The 18,119-nt window shown below is 45.2% G+C and overlaps 1 protein-coding gene across 1 annotated transcript in view; it reads left to right on the forward strand.

Moving 5' to 3' along the window:
• LOC112125023 (zinc finger protein RFP-like) overlaps positions 1–18,119 on the forward strand; it is a 40,486-nt gene that overhangs the window by 11,584 nt on the left and 10,783 nt on the right. The window contains exon 6 of the mRNA XM_024223484.2: positions 8,422–8,481. Within this exon, the coding sequence (XP_024079252.1) occupies positions 8,422–8,481 (60 nt within the window). The remainder of the gene's footprint in view (positions 1–8,421; positions 8,482–18,119) is intronic.

Below are 18,119 nucleotides of genomic sequence, written 5' to 3' on the forward strand. Positions count from 1 at the left end.
AGCCCGGAAAGTTCCCCACAATAGCGGGACCATTCCCCCGCTTACATGTGCATCTGTCCATCCCCTTCTCCTATTATCCCAGGTTCTGGCTGCAGAGGGAAAGGTTTGCCCAGTAGCGAAGGCGCTACGTTACCCTGAGCAGACCCAAGTTCCATTCCCTGCCCTGTGTGAAGTCAGGCAAGTCACTTATTCTGTCTGGGCCTGATTTTCTCTTTTCTAAAATGTAGGTAACAACACTTCCCCATCTCACAGCAGCAGAGGCACTGTGTGTGGGTGGGAGGGGGACAAAGAAATGGAGCCATGTGCTGCCCCATTCCCCCCTGAGATTTGCTGCTTGGCTTGCAATGAGCATGCTCAGTAACATCAGCTGGGAAGGCACTGCCCTGGCTCCCCACTATCAGCAGGTCCGGGTCTTCTCTGCACAGCAATAGGGCGAGGCTAAGCCGTAAATCAGCAAAGCTCCAAAGACTTAAACGCCAGCTGAAGAATTGGCCTATAAACTTTGCATTACTATGGATTTATTGGCAGAAATAGAATATTGCATACACCAGTTACTTGTCTGTGGGTTTGCTGAGAAGTGAATGCAGCTGCAGCTCAGAGAGACTATCTACAGACTTAAGTTTTGTTCCTTACCTTTTGAGGAGGCAGAGAAGGAGTGGGGGCAGGACCTTGGGGAAAGGGGTGGAATCGGAGCATACCCCCTCCAGCCCCATGCCGTGAGCACCCCCACAACCCCAGCCCATACCCCCAGCCATGCCCTGACCCCTGCACCCCCCTCATACCGCTCTGACCCTCTGCACCCCCTCACACACCCCCTGCCCTGACTCCTGCAGTCCCACACATACCTAGCCCCCCCACACCCCCTGCCCTGACTCCTGCACTCCCACACATACCTAGCCCCCCCAACCCCCTGCCCTGACTCCTGCACCCCCCACGCCCCCTGCCCTGACTCCTGCACCTCCCACACATACCCAGCCCCCCACACCCCATGCCCTGACTCCTGTACCCCCCCCCACATCCCCACCCCCACCCTGAGCACCAAATGGGAGCTGCCCCAGGTAAGCGCGCCACACCCCAACCTCCTGCCCCAACCCTGAACCCCCTCCCTCACCCTAGCTCCTGGCCAGACCCCGCACCCCAACATTTTTTTACATTTTTTTTATAAAGCATTCTTATCCAAAATGCTTTACAATAGTTAGCTAACGGTACACAGTACAAACAATATTTGGAAAGATCATTAAGTGGTCCATCGAGACCCTCAGTGATTTTCAAGTGGTCTGTGGAAAAATAAGTTAGACTACAAGAACAATCAAGGTACCTCACTTTATTTTCATTTACTTGCTATTACTTATAGGAGGAGGATGAAGAAAAAAGAAAGACAAACGGGGATGGGGGGGAGATAAGAGAGAATGTTCTTTTTCTTGGCTGGGTACCAAGTAGGGGCCCCAAAATGAAGCTGAGCACAGGGCTGGGGGGCCCCACTAACTCTAAATCCACCACTGGCTGTCACGTCACCTGGGCTGGGGATAAGGTGTCAACTGATCCTCACAGACTGTCTCCAACCTACCTGGGCAGTACAGCAGACATGGCCCTGCCCACTAGCTCCTCTGCACTCCCTAGCCCACCCACCGCTTGTTTCCCCTCTCCCCCCGCTTAAGGCTTAGCCCTCTCGCTTTTAAAAATGATTGCTTGCCCCTCCCCCCTCAGGCTTTTCTGGCAGCCCTGTTGCCAGGTATCCAGTTTTAGACTGGAAACCCCAGTAGAAAACTGGACCTGAGTGTCCGGTTAGCAGTGCTGACTGGAAACTAAAAGTTCGGTTATAGGAGTAACCACATTAGCCTCCGCTCCTCCCACTCCCAACACCCACCCCAGAGGGCTGGAAAAGAACCTGTCCTGCTGCTGTGGGAGGAGGGGCAGCTCAGTGCAGAGAGAGGAAGAGAATGGGCTAGAACTACCAGGGAGAAGTAGGTACCCGCTCTATGTGGGCAGGGGCAGGGAGGGATCCTGTTTACCCCTCTCTGGCCCCTGCCTTGCTCCAGTCAGCAGGGACTAATCCTCCCCCCATGCCCCGCAGTGCTCTTGCCCCCAGACCCTGCCTCGCTCTGGGGACCAACCTGGGCAGCCTCCTACAGGCCAAGCCCTGGACTCCTCCCCACACTCTGCCAGTGCCCCTCACTCCTGATCTGCAGCCCTGAGCCCTCTGCCCATCCAACCCTTTCATTTTCTTTTCCTCCCCTGCAGTGATTTATGGGAAGGCACATGGTGTCAGTGGCATATGTACGCACTATAATATACGGCAGGTGCAGGTGAGGTGCAAAGCAGGATTCTATAAACATAGGAGAACAAACAAATCCAAGTGATAAAGAAAATAATGATGAAAAAACTTTTAAGTGGTGCTCAAAAACGGAGGCGTAAAGCAGAAGTTGAAGATAAGAATGCAAAAATGCATCATATAAGCAGCTACTTCACTAATATAGACTCCCACTGATGATATTAATACTACTAGTAATGATGATGAGTGTGTAATTAATCAAACTAGTATAACGACAGGTCCAGCCGACATTGATCATGGCTCTGAAGAACAGGCTCTTTCTTCTGATGAAATTCACCAAATAAAGAACAGCTGCTGCAAAACACATCAGTACAATTACCCTCCTCCGATGCTGCCTTCTGGACTGTTGATGCTTTCACCCAACAGTACTGCATAGACGTGGGCCCCGATTTCTGCCGAAATCCTGCTAGTGATGGAAAATATGCAATGTCATCAAGACAACATAAGGGCAGAACAAGTTAATTATAAATTTCTTATGCTTTTAAAAATCTATACATTACTTGAGTCATTTTATGAGATCAACTCTTTCCAGCAGGGGTTGACTTAACTATTAATTTTGTGAGACAATTGAAAGAAACAGGTTTTTGTTGTATCTATCTGAATGTAAAAATGTTCATTCCAGGTTGCTTGCTACTATACTATGATCCCCTTACTCTCTTAATGCCCCACAAATGTGCCTGTATTCATCAAAAATGTTGGAGAACATGCATTAATAGTGACATGTTAATTATTTTAGGAAACTGTGATACAGCCTTCAACTAGGTGTCCCCAAATTATTGAAAGGCTCTGGCTCATATACTCACCATCAACTGGCTGTGTCTTCTGTTTTGTGTGCAAATTGTTTCCTCCGAACAGCACATCTGCACTAGCTATGAGAGAGTTTGATTCATGGGCTCACATTGGCAGACTTGGTGAACATGAAAGTTCTCCTGAACACCAACAAGCTCTCACCACTTATGTAATGCGTTTATCAAAAACTCAAACCCTTGATAAACATATAGTAGGTGGCTCTATTAAAGAAAGAAATTACTGGACAGAAGTGTTGAAGCGAGTCGTAGCAACAATAAAATTTCTGACAACAGGAGGTCTGGTACTGAGAGGGTCTAATGAAACCTTTTGCAGTCTTAATAATGGCAACTTCCTTGGCTGTTTAGAGCTCTTAGCACAGTTTGATTCTTTCCTGGCCTGCCACATCAACAAATATGGGAATGCTGGTCAGGGCACAACATCATATCTATCATAGAATCATAGACTTTAAGGTCAGAAGGGACCATTATGATCATCTAGTCCGACCTCCTGCACAACACAGGCCACAGAATCTCACCCACTCACTCCTGTAACAAATCCCTAACCTATATCTGAGCCACTGAAGTCCTCAAATCATGGTTTAAAGACTTCAAGGTGCAGAGAATCCTCCAGCAAGTGACCCGTGCCCCACGCTACAGAGGAAGGCAAAAAAACCCCCAGGGCCTCTGCCAATCTGCCCTGGGGGAAAATTCCTTCCCGACCCCAAATATGGTGATCAGCTAAACCCTGAGCATGTGGGCAAGACTCACCAGCCAGACACCCAGGAAAGAATTCACTGTAGTAACTCAGATCCCACCCCATCTAACATCCCATCAGAGGCCATTGGGCATATTTCATCAACAATCTGAAGAGTTCATCAAGCTCATGGCTAACAAGGTAAAGCAGGACATTGTGGATGAGCTAAAATTGGCTAAGGATTTTTCCTTCAGTGTTGATTCCACACCGGATATTAGCCATACTGATCAGCTGACATTTACTGTGCACTATGTGCTGAATAACCGCACACCTGTAGAATGCTTCTTGAATTTTGTTCCAGTTACATCACATACAGGTCTTCATCTGTTTAATGTCATCAGTGAAACCCTAAGTAATGAACTAAATATAAACCTAAAGGACTGCAGAGGTCAAACATACAACAATGCTAGTAACATATCTGGCATTTATTCTGGTGTGCAAGCTCGGGTAATTGCAGTCCATGAGAAAGCAGTGCACATCCCATGCATGACCCACTCACTACATCTATGTGGTATTGCAGCTGCAGAGTCATGCACTGATGCAATTAAATTTTTTGGATTTGTCCAAAAACTGTATGTTTTTTTTCTCAGGTTCAACTTATCGCTGGGGCCTGTTGTGAGATTCTCTGAAAGAGGAGACATCTGAGGCCAGTAAGAGAGAACTTCTCCCAAAGCTCCTTAGTGACACAAGGTGGTCCGCTCGAGCGGATGCACTTCGCAGTTTATCATGCAACTAGAAAAGCTATAAATCCGTGCTTCAGGCTTTTGGTGCAGATACTGTGCAGAACAATGAAAAACGAGCAGAGGCAAACTCATTAGTTGAAACCATGGATCATTTGGAGACTGCATTTATGACAACATTTTGGAGTAGAATTCTTACAAGAGTAAACAAAACAAGTCAACTTCTGCAGTCTGAAACAATGGACTTAGGCACAGCTGGGATGCTGCTGAAGTCACTATCTGAGTTTGTGGCAGCACAATGGAATAGTTTTGAGGAATACCATGAATCTGCAATGTCTTTAAGTTCTACAGCTAACTTTCAGGTAAAGCGGCAACGTCATCCAAAGCGTATGGCTGATGATAGTGAAGAACCTGCTGTTGTGCTGACAGAGGAAGAGAAGTTCAAAGTTGAATCATTCTACACCATAATTGATTCACTTGTCAGCCAACTCAACAGAAGAGTTCATGCATATTCAGAAATAAGCAACCGTTTCTGTTTTTTAACAGGTGACCTTGACAGTACTGCTGTTAAAGAGTCTCTCAGAAGATTAATTGAATTCTATTCAGGTGACCTCAATGAAGAGATCTTTGAAGAATGGGTACAGTGGTGCTCACCTGTAAAGCAGCTTGCCTCCAAGCCATTATCACAAGCTCTGCCTACACCACTGCAAGTGCTGACCATAATGAACATGCATAATTTGCAAACTGCCTTTCCAAATGTCTTTGTTGCACTACGCATTTACCTGATACTACCAGTCTCAAACTACAGTGGTGAAAGGTCTTTTTCACATTTAAAAAGGATAAAAAGTGCTTTACGTGCTACAGTGGTTCAAGAAAACTTAACAGTCTTACTCTGTTATCCATTGAATCGGAGATGGTAAACTCGATAGACTGCTCTAGTTTAATTGAAACGTTTGCTGCAGTAAAGTCACGTTGAAAAATCTGAAGAAAACTTTCATACATTTTATGTACAGTATCATTCTTCATACTAGTCTTGCTTCAGATAAGTAATTTGTATATTACATAGTAAGTATTAATGTAACTTACTCAACCAAACCACTTTGTGTAGCTATTGTTAATAAAACCTGTGCAGCTATGTGCTGTGTCAAAGACAATTTCTGTGTCGATCTCCTGTCTTTTACAATCATTCCCCAGTGGGGCCCACAAATATGTTTGGCACCGGGCCCACAAAAAGTTAATCCGGCCCTGATTGAAGTTTGTGAGGTGCTCAGACAGTGCAGTGATGGGGGGCAGATAAGGATCTGCAATAGCTAGAAGTGATTTCACACTGACTCTTTCTCTAACTGCTGTTTCTCTTAATGCCCCAGCTCCTGGAATCCTGTGATTATGAGACAATCTCAGCTCTCACTTTAATAAAGGTCAGTTTCTTGCTCTCAGTTTCTTGCTCTCAGTTTCTTGAGTAGGAAAGGTTGAGAATGTGACTGGAGTGAATCCTGAATGCTCAGAAACAAACAAACAATGTTTTACAAGAAAACCCGTCATGGTTCCTTCAACCAACCTCATGATTTTTGATTATGTGGTGCTGGCAATACTGCATGGATATTGATGAGTTTATGTTTTCAGGCCTGTCTTCTCCAGCAAAGGCTCTAAGGACCTAAATATAAAAATGAACATTCTAATTTCTCTCTTTACTTCACCCCCAATCCAGGGAGGCTGTGCTCATTTGCTGCTTGGGCCCACAGCCCAGCTCCCTGAGCATTCCCACACCTTGTCCTCTTTATTTAGTTCCCTTTCTGTTGACTGTGCTGTTTTAGATAAATCATGGCACTAAATTAGGGGGCTTTCTGTGGGTAGTGAATAGAGAGTTAAGGCCTGAATTCTCACAGTATTACCAACTCCAAACTTTTAAAAATCATTAGTCAGAACCCCTGAAATGATGAGATTGCCTTAAAAACCATGAGACTTAAAAATAATAATTAATAATAAATGTTGGGTTCTTTCTATTTGCCATCTGGCTTCTCAGACCTTTAGGCTGCACTTGGATCATATTATTAAGTTTTCCTCTGCAATCAAGAAAGCTAGAAACTTCCTTTGTTTAGGAAACAAAAGCCAAGAGTCTCACCTCATCACATGCTTCCAGGAGCTGGGGCTTTAACACACACACCAAATAGCATAAGACTTATTATAAAATCATGAGTGTTGGTGACACTGCAGCTCCTTTACACTGAGCCAGAGCAGCCTTAGTGTACATGAGAATCGGGCCTATGAGACACTGATACCAGCTTAACCAAGATTTTGTCCTTGGAATTTAATATTACTAGACTTGGAAGAATTAGACTTTATTGGTAGATGTCTGTAACCGTTGATTTCACTGTACATACAAAGACCATGACAAAATATGTCCATTGCTGATAATGAAAAATTTACCAATAGTCACAGTAAGAACAATGCTGCATGAGAACTTATTAGACTTTGATTTAAGATGTAACATAATATTCCATATGCTTTATGAAAATATGCTTATGATCTGAGTATGACATAACTGAGATATACTTTATGCAAGATGGGTCATGTAAGATATCATTGGAAAGGGTATGATTTACTGAATATGATTATCCCATTTGTATGCATGTATCCTTTTTGTAAATGAAGTTAGGAATACTGGCCTGTGTATCTGTATTTCATATTTGTTGTTTTATGTCACTCCAACTGCTGACACTTCAGGGACTACAATGGAAAAGCCAGACAGGGCTTGATGGCCCATCAGCAAAGACAATGGACTGTGAAAAGGCTTGGCCATCCTGTGGAGATGATGCTGGGATGCTACAGAGTCAGGTGGCCTGGTCACCTGCTACTAACCAACTCCTTGGTCTGATGTTCTTCTCCATGGAGGGGTGGGGAATCAAACATGAAATAGCAGCAGAATGAAGAAGTGTGACTGATGGCTACAAATCTCCAGCCTCTCTCCTTTTACAAGTATAGGGGTGAATCTGGCCCATGGAGCCAACCTTCCCCCGTCTCAATTTCCACATGGATAAAATTATTTTAGTATTATTCCTGTTTCTGCCTATGGAGGACAAGGCCCCGTCGTGCTGCTCTCTGTAGAGACGCTGAGTAAACAGACCCAACAGCTCACAATATGAGCCAGGATTTCACAGGGTATGTCTACACTTACCCACTGGTTCGGCGGCAAGCAATCGATCTTCTGGGATCGATTTATCGCGTCTTCTTTAGACGCGATAAATCGATCCCGGAAGTGCTCGCCGTCGACGCCGGTACTCCAGCTAGGCGAGAGGAGTACGCGGCATCGACGGGGGAGCCTGCCTGCCGCGTCTGGACCCGCGGTAAGTTCGAACTAAGGTACTTCGACTTCAGCTACATTAGTAACGTAGCTGAAGTTGCGTACCTTAGTTCGAAGTGGGGGGTTAGTGTGGACCTGGCCACAATCTCTGAACATCCCGTTAGAGTCAAAGGGACCAAAGTGGGTAAAGTTACTTTTATGCCAAAGTCTTTGCATGATCTGGGTCTAGGTTACGACAAAATGCAGTAAGTGAATAAGACAAACCAACTGGGGTCTGAAGGGTGGGAGGGGATGAGGAGGGGAAAAGTAAATCTCTCTTACAGATTGTCTGTCCTGGGATTGTTGTGAGGCTGCAAGGATGTTGGTTCCATTTCTGGGAGACGCCTGAATGAGAGAGGAAATAGAAGGTTTCAGGTTAGTTTATATTAAATATCTGAGTGAGTCCCTGTGCCTCTCACTCTGTTCCTCTGTCATAATTAAAACACAGTTCTAGGAGTTCAGAGTGGTGATGCTGTTATAAATATTAAAGCCTGAAATCTCACCACTCTTATCCTTTCCCCCTCCAGACATTCTGCTGTCTGCACTGGAGACAAAAACAGGGGAACCCCTAGGAGCACACAGACAGGGTGAGATTGTAGGTGGAGATTGTCTTTAAATTATGAGAAAATTCCAGAGAAAACATCTTCATGAGATTGTAGCCAAAGTTACTAACCAAACCAACAGAGACCATAGCGCACACAGCCCTAAAAATAAAACTATTAAACAGTGAGGCAATCCCAAGCTGAAGTCACACAAACACTCCTGACACCAACCTTAGTGCAGCTGCCGCCGCCACCGCCACCACCGCGGGGGAATCTGCCTGCAACTCCCCCCAGACACCTCAGCTCTGTGCAGCTGAAGAGCGGAGCTGCCCGAGCGCTACCGGCTTCATGGTTTGCCGGGCAGCCCCCAGACCTCCAGACCCTGCGCCCCCGGCCGGGCGCTTCCCCTCCCGGGCTCCTGTTTCGCATGGCTGGGAGAGAGGAGGGGGAATGCGGGGTGCTCAGGGGAGGGGGCGGAGTTGGGGCGGGGAAGGGGCGGAGTTGGGGCGGGGCCGGGGTGGGGAAGGGGCGGGGCCAGCGCCCATGGAGTGTCCTCTTTTTTTAATGTTTAAATATGGTAACCCTACCCTCAGGGCACCTTGGACCCCTGTTTGAGAACTGCTTTCTATGGTCCAGGAGGACTCTGGGGATCTCAGCTCAGACGGTGTTGCTGAGACATGATGGGAATAGCCCACTGGGAATAAAAAAGACAACTTCTCTAGCTTCAGTCATCCCAGTCTCTGGGACCCTGGAGGATTCCCTTATACCTCTGTCTCCTCATCTCTATGGCCCCTGGAAGCACTAGGGATGGGAGGGGGAGCGGGGTGAACAACCCCTGAAGCTGCAGGAGGAGAAGAGAGGCCGTGCGAGGCAGATGTGGGGACTGGGCAGGGGGTAGAAATAATAGCTGTGCTGGGGACAGGCAGATGTGGGGGTGGCAGGGACACAGCATTAGTCTATGTCTACACTACAGACCTTACAGCGGCACAGCTGTGTTTCCCGTGTAGCCGCTCTTTGCTGGCAGGAAAGAGCTCTTCTGCTGGCAAAATAACATCACCCGCAAAAATGAGCAGCAGTAGCTCTGTCGCTGGGAGAGCATCTCGTGCTTTTTGTTGGTAACATTTTGTCAGTTGAGGGGTGTTTTTTCATACTCCTGACTGACAAAAGTTCTAGTGTAGACAAAGCCTAAGTTAGTTAGGGTTTGGGACTTTGAGAAGAAGTTGAAAACTGTCCACCAGCAGGGAGCATTTTGTAAATCGAGTCTGCTAGACACTAAAAATCATGGACTGAACAGATACACTGGATTTATGGCTCATTACAAAAATCTGTAACTCACTCCCGCCCCCTTTGTCCTATGACTGCAGAGGTGTTGACAGGCCACTCTACCTTGAATGGTCCCGTATATGTGCTAACTATTTAGACTAAACAATCTGTTCCACCTTGCATTTAGCCATGACCTCTGAGTACCTTTCCCAGCACTGTGCATCTCAAAAGCTTCTCTCTCTCACCGACAGAAGTTGGTCCAATAAACAGGGCCGGCTCCAGACACCAGCCAACCAAGCACGTGCTTGGCATGGCACCTTAGAAGGGGCGGCCAATGTTGGGGTGGCGGGGGGCGCTCGCGGTGTTTTTGTTTCGGCCAGGCAGCGCGGGGGGTGTTTTGGCAGCGTGGCGCTGGGGGTGGGGCCTTGGGCGGCCCGGCCCGGCGCTCCGGGGGTTTGGGCGGCGCGGTGCGGAGCGGTGCTCGGGGGGGGGGCGCAGGGGTTTGGCCGGCCTGGCGCCGCGGGGGGAGGGGGGTGTTATGGCGGGGCGGCGCTCTTCTTTTTTGCCTGGGGTGGCAAAATAGTTAGAGCCAGCCCTGTCAATAAAAGAGATGACCTCATCCACCTTGTCTCTCTAATAACTAGATCCATACAGTCATGGCTTCCGTGCTGTTTCAAGTCTTGTTGACATGATGGGAAACCATTGCATATCCCTCTACAAATATTGCACTGTGATTGTCTGGGTCTGACCCCATGAATGCACTGTCCACTTGTAAAGGAATAAAGAGAACATGGAGGGTTGTGATTCATGGATTCAGTAACCTGTGGTGATAACTTAGACAGGAGTGTGACACACCGTACCTCAAAATAGCACCCTGTAACCCTCACATTCATTATTCATATATGGTTGTGATATTTCACACAAGCATGCCATGTAAGATATCATATGGAAGGTCATGATATGCTGAAACCCGTTATTCTGTCCAAATATGTATATAGTTAGTGTATATGAAGTGATGAGATTTTGCTGTATGGTTGTTACTGAAATATGCTCTGAATTTCAGAGTCTCTACTATAAAGGTCATGGTCCCCACCCAGGAGGGTGTTAAACGACCACTAGTCAACAGGGGAGCTGTAATTCAGTGACAGTTGTGCAAGCACCACACAGTGGGGACTTCTCAACCCCATGACTGAGTTGCACAAGACCACGCCAGGGGGATTGCTCAACCCTGTGACTCGCAAAGCCCACCAGGCCATGTCTGGGCAAGTGTCTTCTTGGCACATGGACTAAAGATATAAAATAGGGAACAGTGGCATCATGCTTTTGCCTTTCTCCTCCCCCACCTACACTGGAAGCAACAAGAAAACTGAGACATAGGCACTGACTCCGTGGGTGCTCCAGGGCTGGAGCACCCATGGAAAGGAATGATGGGGTGCTGAGCACCCACCGGCAGCCCCCCCATCAGTGCGTCCTCTTCCCTCCCATCGCCTTCCACCCGCCATGGATCAGCTGTTCCGTGGCATGCGGGAGGCGCTTGGAGGGAGGGGGGAGCAAGGGCAGGGTGTGCTCATGGGAAGGGGTGAAATGGGGCAGGAAGAAGCAGGGTGGAGGTGGAGCCTTGAGGGAAGGACCGGAGAGGGGGCAGGACCTGGGGCAGAGCCAGGGGGAGCACCCCACGGCACATTAGAAAGTTGGCACCTATGAGCTGAGAAGATGAAGACTTCAGTTGAGGAGGCTGGTCCCAGGCTTGAGAGACAAGCCTGTGTATTAAGAACTGTAACATCCAGTGTGGTGAGAAAATTGCTTGATCTAAATACTGCCGAGTGTAATAAGGTTTAAGATTTAGATTGTGCGCTTACCTTTTATTTTCTTTGGTAATTGTCCCTGAACTTTTATGCCTACCACTGATAATCTCTTAAAATTTATCTTTCTGTAGTTAATAAATCTGTTTTATATTTTACCTAAAACAGTGTGTTTTGGTTCCAGTGCTTGGGAAACCTCTGCTCAGTTTACAAAGGCTAGCGTGTGTCTTCTCCATGTTGAAGGTGGGGCGGACTGGGTAAAAAACGTACACTGGTCAGGCTTCTGACCAGGGCAAGACAGTACAGCTCTGGGGTGTACGGCTTGGGAGCTGGGGGGAATTGGCTGGTGCCTTTCTCTGTGTGATTTGTGAGTGGCTCTGGGAGCATTCAGACAATCTAGATGGGTGTGGGGCTCCACATGCTGTTGTGCAGAGTGATAAAAGAGCCTGGATGGGTTTACTGCTTGTCACTAGCAAAGCATTGTGAGAGACAGCCCAGCCTGGAGAGTTAAGGGGGCACAGCAGTACCCCAGTTCCAGGTTGTACCATGGGGATCCTGTCACAAGGAGAACACTATGTCTGCTGACCAATCAGAACCTAGAATCAACTAACGCAGTTTGATCCCTGTTTGACTCCTATCTGAGAATAGAGATGGGTTGGACTTTAAACTTCAACCTTACAGCAATAAAGACACTGGCTTCACCAGAAACTCCAATGTAGCAGTACAAAGTTTGCTTGTTGCTTAAGTAATTAAAAGGTGAGTTTCCATTTGGAGCATGAGATGAAAAATATAATGGTTATTATGACAGTATTTACCAGTTCTTGAGAAGCAGGAAGCCGAGCCTCTTCAGAAATCTCATTGCCTTCTGCCAGACTGGGACACTTGGATGTCTGACTCTACTGCCACTAACACTGGCATGCTAGGGGGACTTCTTTGGGAGAGGATCCTTATCGCCAAACGATAATCAGGGTATGAGACGGACTGAAATCATCATAACTTTCCAGTTCCTTTTCTACTTTCTCTTTCTAGCTTGGTGAAGGCATTGACAGAGACACATTTCACTTCAGCGTCCAACAAAAAATAAACACCATTTTGGCAGAAATACAGAAGGAAAGACCAGGATTCAGCTCTTTGTCTCTGTAATTTCTTACCAAGAATTAATTTTGCAGTCTCATCGCTGAACGAGTCACTGACAATGTAAACTAACTAGAGGAGAATGGATGAGGATTTTAGAAAACCTGTGAACACCAGAGAGAGCTCAAAACTGTTCCAAAGCTTATTTCCAGGGTGTATCAGGTAAGTGAGCTTCTGTCACTCGAATTCCATCTCCCTTGTTCTTTGATATCTCCTAGGAGACATTTATTCCCTGTGTGAATTATTAACTGCAAAATGATCCAATAATCCCAGGATAAATGTGTCTGACTCTGAATACAAACTTTGCTTTTGAACTATATATTCAAAATGATATATCAGCTATTTTCCCCTCTCCTTTCATTGTAATGTAACCCCAGACTATTCTGGTTATTTGATTTAAGAATTTATTTCTTTGCTCCTACACTTTATTCAAGAAAACTGGACCTGATCCTGCTCTCAATGCTTTCAAAGGGAGATTTGCTATGAATTAACTTACTGTATATTTCTGTTTTGTAAAATAAGTTACAAACTCTTGCAAATCCAAGCTTATGGGAAGCGTCTTTCTCTGTGGTCCCTGTTACTTAATAGCTCTGTTTATGGGACTGAATCATTTTGCCTCTGATATGTTGAAAGAAAAGAAATGGGTAAAAAAAACCCTCCAAGAATCTTTCTCTCTCTCTCACACACACACACACACACTGTTTCTCATTCCTTAAAACTTTTTTCTCCCTTGATGGAATTACTACGAACTTTTACACTGATCTGACTTTTTTTTAAAGTGGATTTTGTAGGGCTGGGACAAAATCAGAGTCGTAAAGGAAACACATTTTCAACTGTAATTGAATGGCTGTTCTCACTCCATAATATGAAAGAGTTCACTTCACAATATATTTATTCTTTTTTGATTTAATGAGTCCTCTTTAATGTTTGATGTTAATGATTTAATGTTAATCAGTGTTATGGTCATTATGATAAGTTTTTTATCCTCCCCCTGTTGTCTAGATCAAGTTACAGTGAAGATGAAGGTTCTCTCATTCTGTCACAGACCCAGAGCCAGCTCCCCTCTCCCTGGGTTTATTATTTTCTTCTTTACTTGTTATGTTCACAAGATGGAATCAGGTAGGAATCTGCACTGTGTCTGCTGTTTCTTAGAGGATTTATTTAGGCCCCTAAAGTAACTTAAGAACATGTTTCACCCAAAGTCAATGTAACTATTCACAGTGTGTAAACTTAACCACACAGCAAGATCAGCACCTTCATTATTCATTGTTTGCTCTGATTATGTTGCTGCTGCTGGGTTATTTTATTTGCTCCTTGGATCGTTCACAGGTCAGTTTCTTCACACGAGTATTTTTAAAAGGTTGTCAAAGATGCCCAGAGCATTGGGTGGACACTTATTGAAGCGTTTAATAATAATAATAATAAATAATAAAATCAAATAACTTAGTGGGTTTCAGATGTAAAAAAGATCAGAGCCATAGTCTGAGACTAATCTGCACAAAAACATAAGAAGAACCAGAATATAATGATGTCATGTGACTTTTTAATTGGGCCTGTTAGCTAATACATATATGTTAGGTGCCGTATACACCATATTATTAGGCATTATCTGCACGGTAGTCCTATAATATACATTAGAGAGAGAGAGAGTGTTGGGAAGTTAACTGAATGTATTATGCTCTTCCCACAGTTCTGTTCACAAATATGTAATACACTTCTACCTCGATATAACGCTGTCCTCGAGAGCCAAAAAATCTTACCGTGTTATAGGTGAAACCGTGTTATATCGAACTTGCTTTGATCCAGCGGAGTGCTTTACCGCGTTATATCCAAATTCGTGTTATATCGGGCCGCATTATATTGGGGTAGAGGTGTATCTCACAACACTTTACAAATCTGACGTAAGCATTCACAAGAGAAAATAGGAAGCCTATCAAAGCCATGAAAGGTGTGTCCTAGCACTGGTTGGGATGTACCTCTACACCCACCTGGTTTGGAATGTGGTGTCCAAAACAGGGTTAAGGAAGGTACAGAACAAGAAGTTAAGAAACTGGTGGGTTGGATCTTAGGTGATGTATAAAGTGCTTTTTCACTGTAAACAGTAATGGTACAAGTATATGTGGGTTTGGGGTGTATTTTTCAAGCACCTTCTGTGTAAGGTGAGCACGCTGCAAGATAAGAATTGCTTCCCAGGAGGAGGGTATGGATGTTGTGGAAGCAGAAACAGAACTGTCAGAAAAGAACTGCAATGCATGACAGTTTGTTAGCAAGAGTCAGGCTAACTGTAGCCCTGATAACGTGAGATTTGTAGAAGCGAGGATTGTGTGAGGCGGGTGAGAAAGAACTGTGTGAGAAGTTATTGCGACCTTGTGTAGATAATATGGAATGTAGACTAAGAGTCTACATTAGTGAGCAAAACAAGATATCAGAATGACCTATGTATAAACAAAATGCAGTTGTTGCTCATTATTGTCTGTAACAAAAGGTATAAATGCTTGCTGTAATTGTTTACTGTTGAGAGAGACCTGCTTAGCTCTCTCCCTCTGCACAATTGTGAGAGTTAATAAAGCATCTGACTTGCTGTACCCAAACAAAAAGTGAGAACTCAGTTTTTCTCCGACAATGTCTCCTTTTCGTAGTGCACTGTTTTGTCTTTAGGAAATAATTTTCACTATGTTTGGTTATTTGGTCTCTTGAGCATGTGAAGCATTGAACCATAATAGTCCCACAACTGGTTCTAGCAATAGGGCTATGTTTCAGGATCACCTTGGTGAAAGAACACCAAATACGGCCACCAACCCTGCCCTTATTCCTGCTGTGGCCCAGCAAATTTCATGGCAATGTCAGCAAGCGTGTCAATTTGAGAGCACTTACAAAAACGGGCTGTTGAATAGTAAGTTTGTCTCAACTACACACTGAGCACGTCCATTCCCAGTTCTCTGCCTCAGTTTCTCTGATGTGTGACTGTGACATGGATTGAATACACCTGTCTTCAGCTTTCCACCCCATGTCAGCACTGTGTGCCTCTGTCATGCACTGAACCTACCAATTCTCACCTCCCCACTCTGTCCATGCTCTGTGCCTGGACCATGCGCCAAACTTGCCTGTTATCAGCTCCACGCCCCATCTCAGTGCTGTGTGCCTGTGCCATACACTGAGGCTGAATGTTCTTATAACAGAGCCCCAGTCCTGCTGCCCATGAGCGCTGCTCTCAAACATTCAGGCTGAAATGTTCCATGCCGGGTGTCCATCTCTGGCTGAACTTTTTGGAAAGTTTGTCTGAAATGGAACTTGTTGGATGTGTCCTTCATATCAAATTCCCTCTTTCCTCTGAGCTGCTTTTCGTTGTTGTTGTTCTGGTGCATTTTCCAGCAAAGTTCACAGTGATTGGACCCCATAACCCTGTTGCTGCCATCCTGGGTCAGGAAACTGTGTTACCCTGTCACCTGTTCCCCCGGATGAGCGCTGCAAACATGGAGGTGAGATGGTTCCGATCTCAGTTTGTACCCTTTGTGCACCTGTATCGTGATGGGAAGGATCAGTATGAAAGGCAGATGCCAGAATACCAGGGAAGGACGGAGCTTTTGAAAGCCGGACTCACAGATGGAAATGTTCACTTGAGGATTCTCAATATCAGACACTCTGATGAAGGAAAATACCACTGCTTTGTTCAAGATGATACTTTTTATGAAGAAACCGTATTGGAACTGCGAGTAGCAGGTCAGTGGCCTGTGACAGTTTTAGCTTTGTGCAGTTTGCTAGGTTTGTTCTTTCCTATTACAACAACTGTGACTCCCTGCTTGTGATCTATTTTTACAATAACACAGTGTATCTAACTTTCAGCAAACAGCCACTTTCATACTAGGGAAAATATGCTGGAAACTTTCCCAACATGTTATTAAAAACATTTTCAGGATGGCCAAGGCACTTTCTTGCCCAATCTTAATTGACCCCAAAGCGGTCTTTAGTTAAGAGGGAAAGGACTTCTGGATGCGTATGGTCTTCCAGTTGCTCTGCATGCATTTCTAGGATGTGGGCTAAGGTGGGACTGCCAGACTTTTATGGCCTTTCTCATTGGTTCACTGTTGGTTATTGCTTCGGGGCGTAGTTAAAATCAAATGCAGTGTTATTATTTGCTGAGACTGTATAATAGTGATGGTGGTGGTGGGTGTGATGGGTTCCCCCCGGGGTGCCACCTGGAACTGAGGTACAGCTGAGCCCTCTCTCTCACCAATCTGAGTTCCCTCTTGCACTGTGATGTTGTGACAAGCTGCAAAGCCCTCCCAGTTGCACTCACACCAACATCCTCAGGCAGGGACCACACCCAGCTGTGTTCATGAATGCATCTAGCCAGGCACTCATGAACCCACAATAGCGAGGCTTCAGCCAAAACACACCCCAGCACCCCAAACTAGGATCCTGGAGCTGTACCATCCTGCCCTGGTCAAAAGCCTGACCAGAAAAGATTATTACAATTACCCAGTTTGCCCCTCCCTCAATGTGGAGAGGAATATGCACAAAACCTTTGTTAACTGAGCTGAGATTTTTCCCAAACACTTTACTCAAACCACACTGTTTTAGGTAAAAATATAAAATAGATTAATTAATGACAGAAAGACAGATTTTAAGTGATTATAAGTGATAGCAAACAGATCAAAGTAGATTACTTAGCAAATAAACAAACACACAATCTAAGCCTAATATACTACACAGGATTTGAATCAAACAGTGTCTCACCCTGTTAGATAGTACAAGCAGTTTGTAGATGTTTCATACACAGGCAGGGTTTCCTTCTTTCCCACCTGGGACCAGCACTTCCCCAGTTCAAAGTCTGTGCTCTTCCAGAGCTACATCCAGATGTGGAGTTGTGAGGAAAGTGAGGCCCGTTGGTGATGTCACTTCCTCCTTTTATAGTTTCTTCCATATGGCGGGAATCCCTTTGTTCCAAGCCAGGTTCCCAGCCCAGTTTGTGGAAAAATACAGGTACCAAAATGGAGTTCAGTATCATGTGATCTAGTCAGATTCCCTTGAATACTTGATGAGTCATGGCAACCATTATCCATAGGCTATCTGAAGTGTCCCCCGGTGAGGACAGGACTTTTCCATGTCCTATTGTTTTTGCTGATGGGCCATTAGCATTGTCTAGCTTCTTCACTGTTGTACCTGAAAGTCTAGTTGTGGGTGTTACCCAGGACAAACACATTTGAAATACAGATCCATAGTCAATATTCATAACGTCAAATACAAAAATGATACATGCATATAAATATGATAATCATACTCAGCAAATCATAACTTTTCCATTGACACCTTACCTGACACATCTTGTATAAGATGCAACATAATTATATCATAATCATACCATAATCATATTACTAATTATGTATTTACCACTCTTAGACAAGACCTAGCATTTCTCCCCTGCTGCTTTGACACTGTAACCATGAAGCCAGTTAGACTTTTTCAAAAATAAATATATCTATC

This window comes from Terrapene carolina, unplaced genomic scaffold, assembly GCF_002925995.2.
Source record: "Terrapene carolina triunguis isolate 2854851 unplaced genomic scaffold, T_m_triunguis-2.0 Scaffold26241, whole genome shotgun sequence".
NCBI lineage: Eukaryota > Metazoa > Chordata > Testudines > Emydidae > Terrapene > Terrapene triunguis.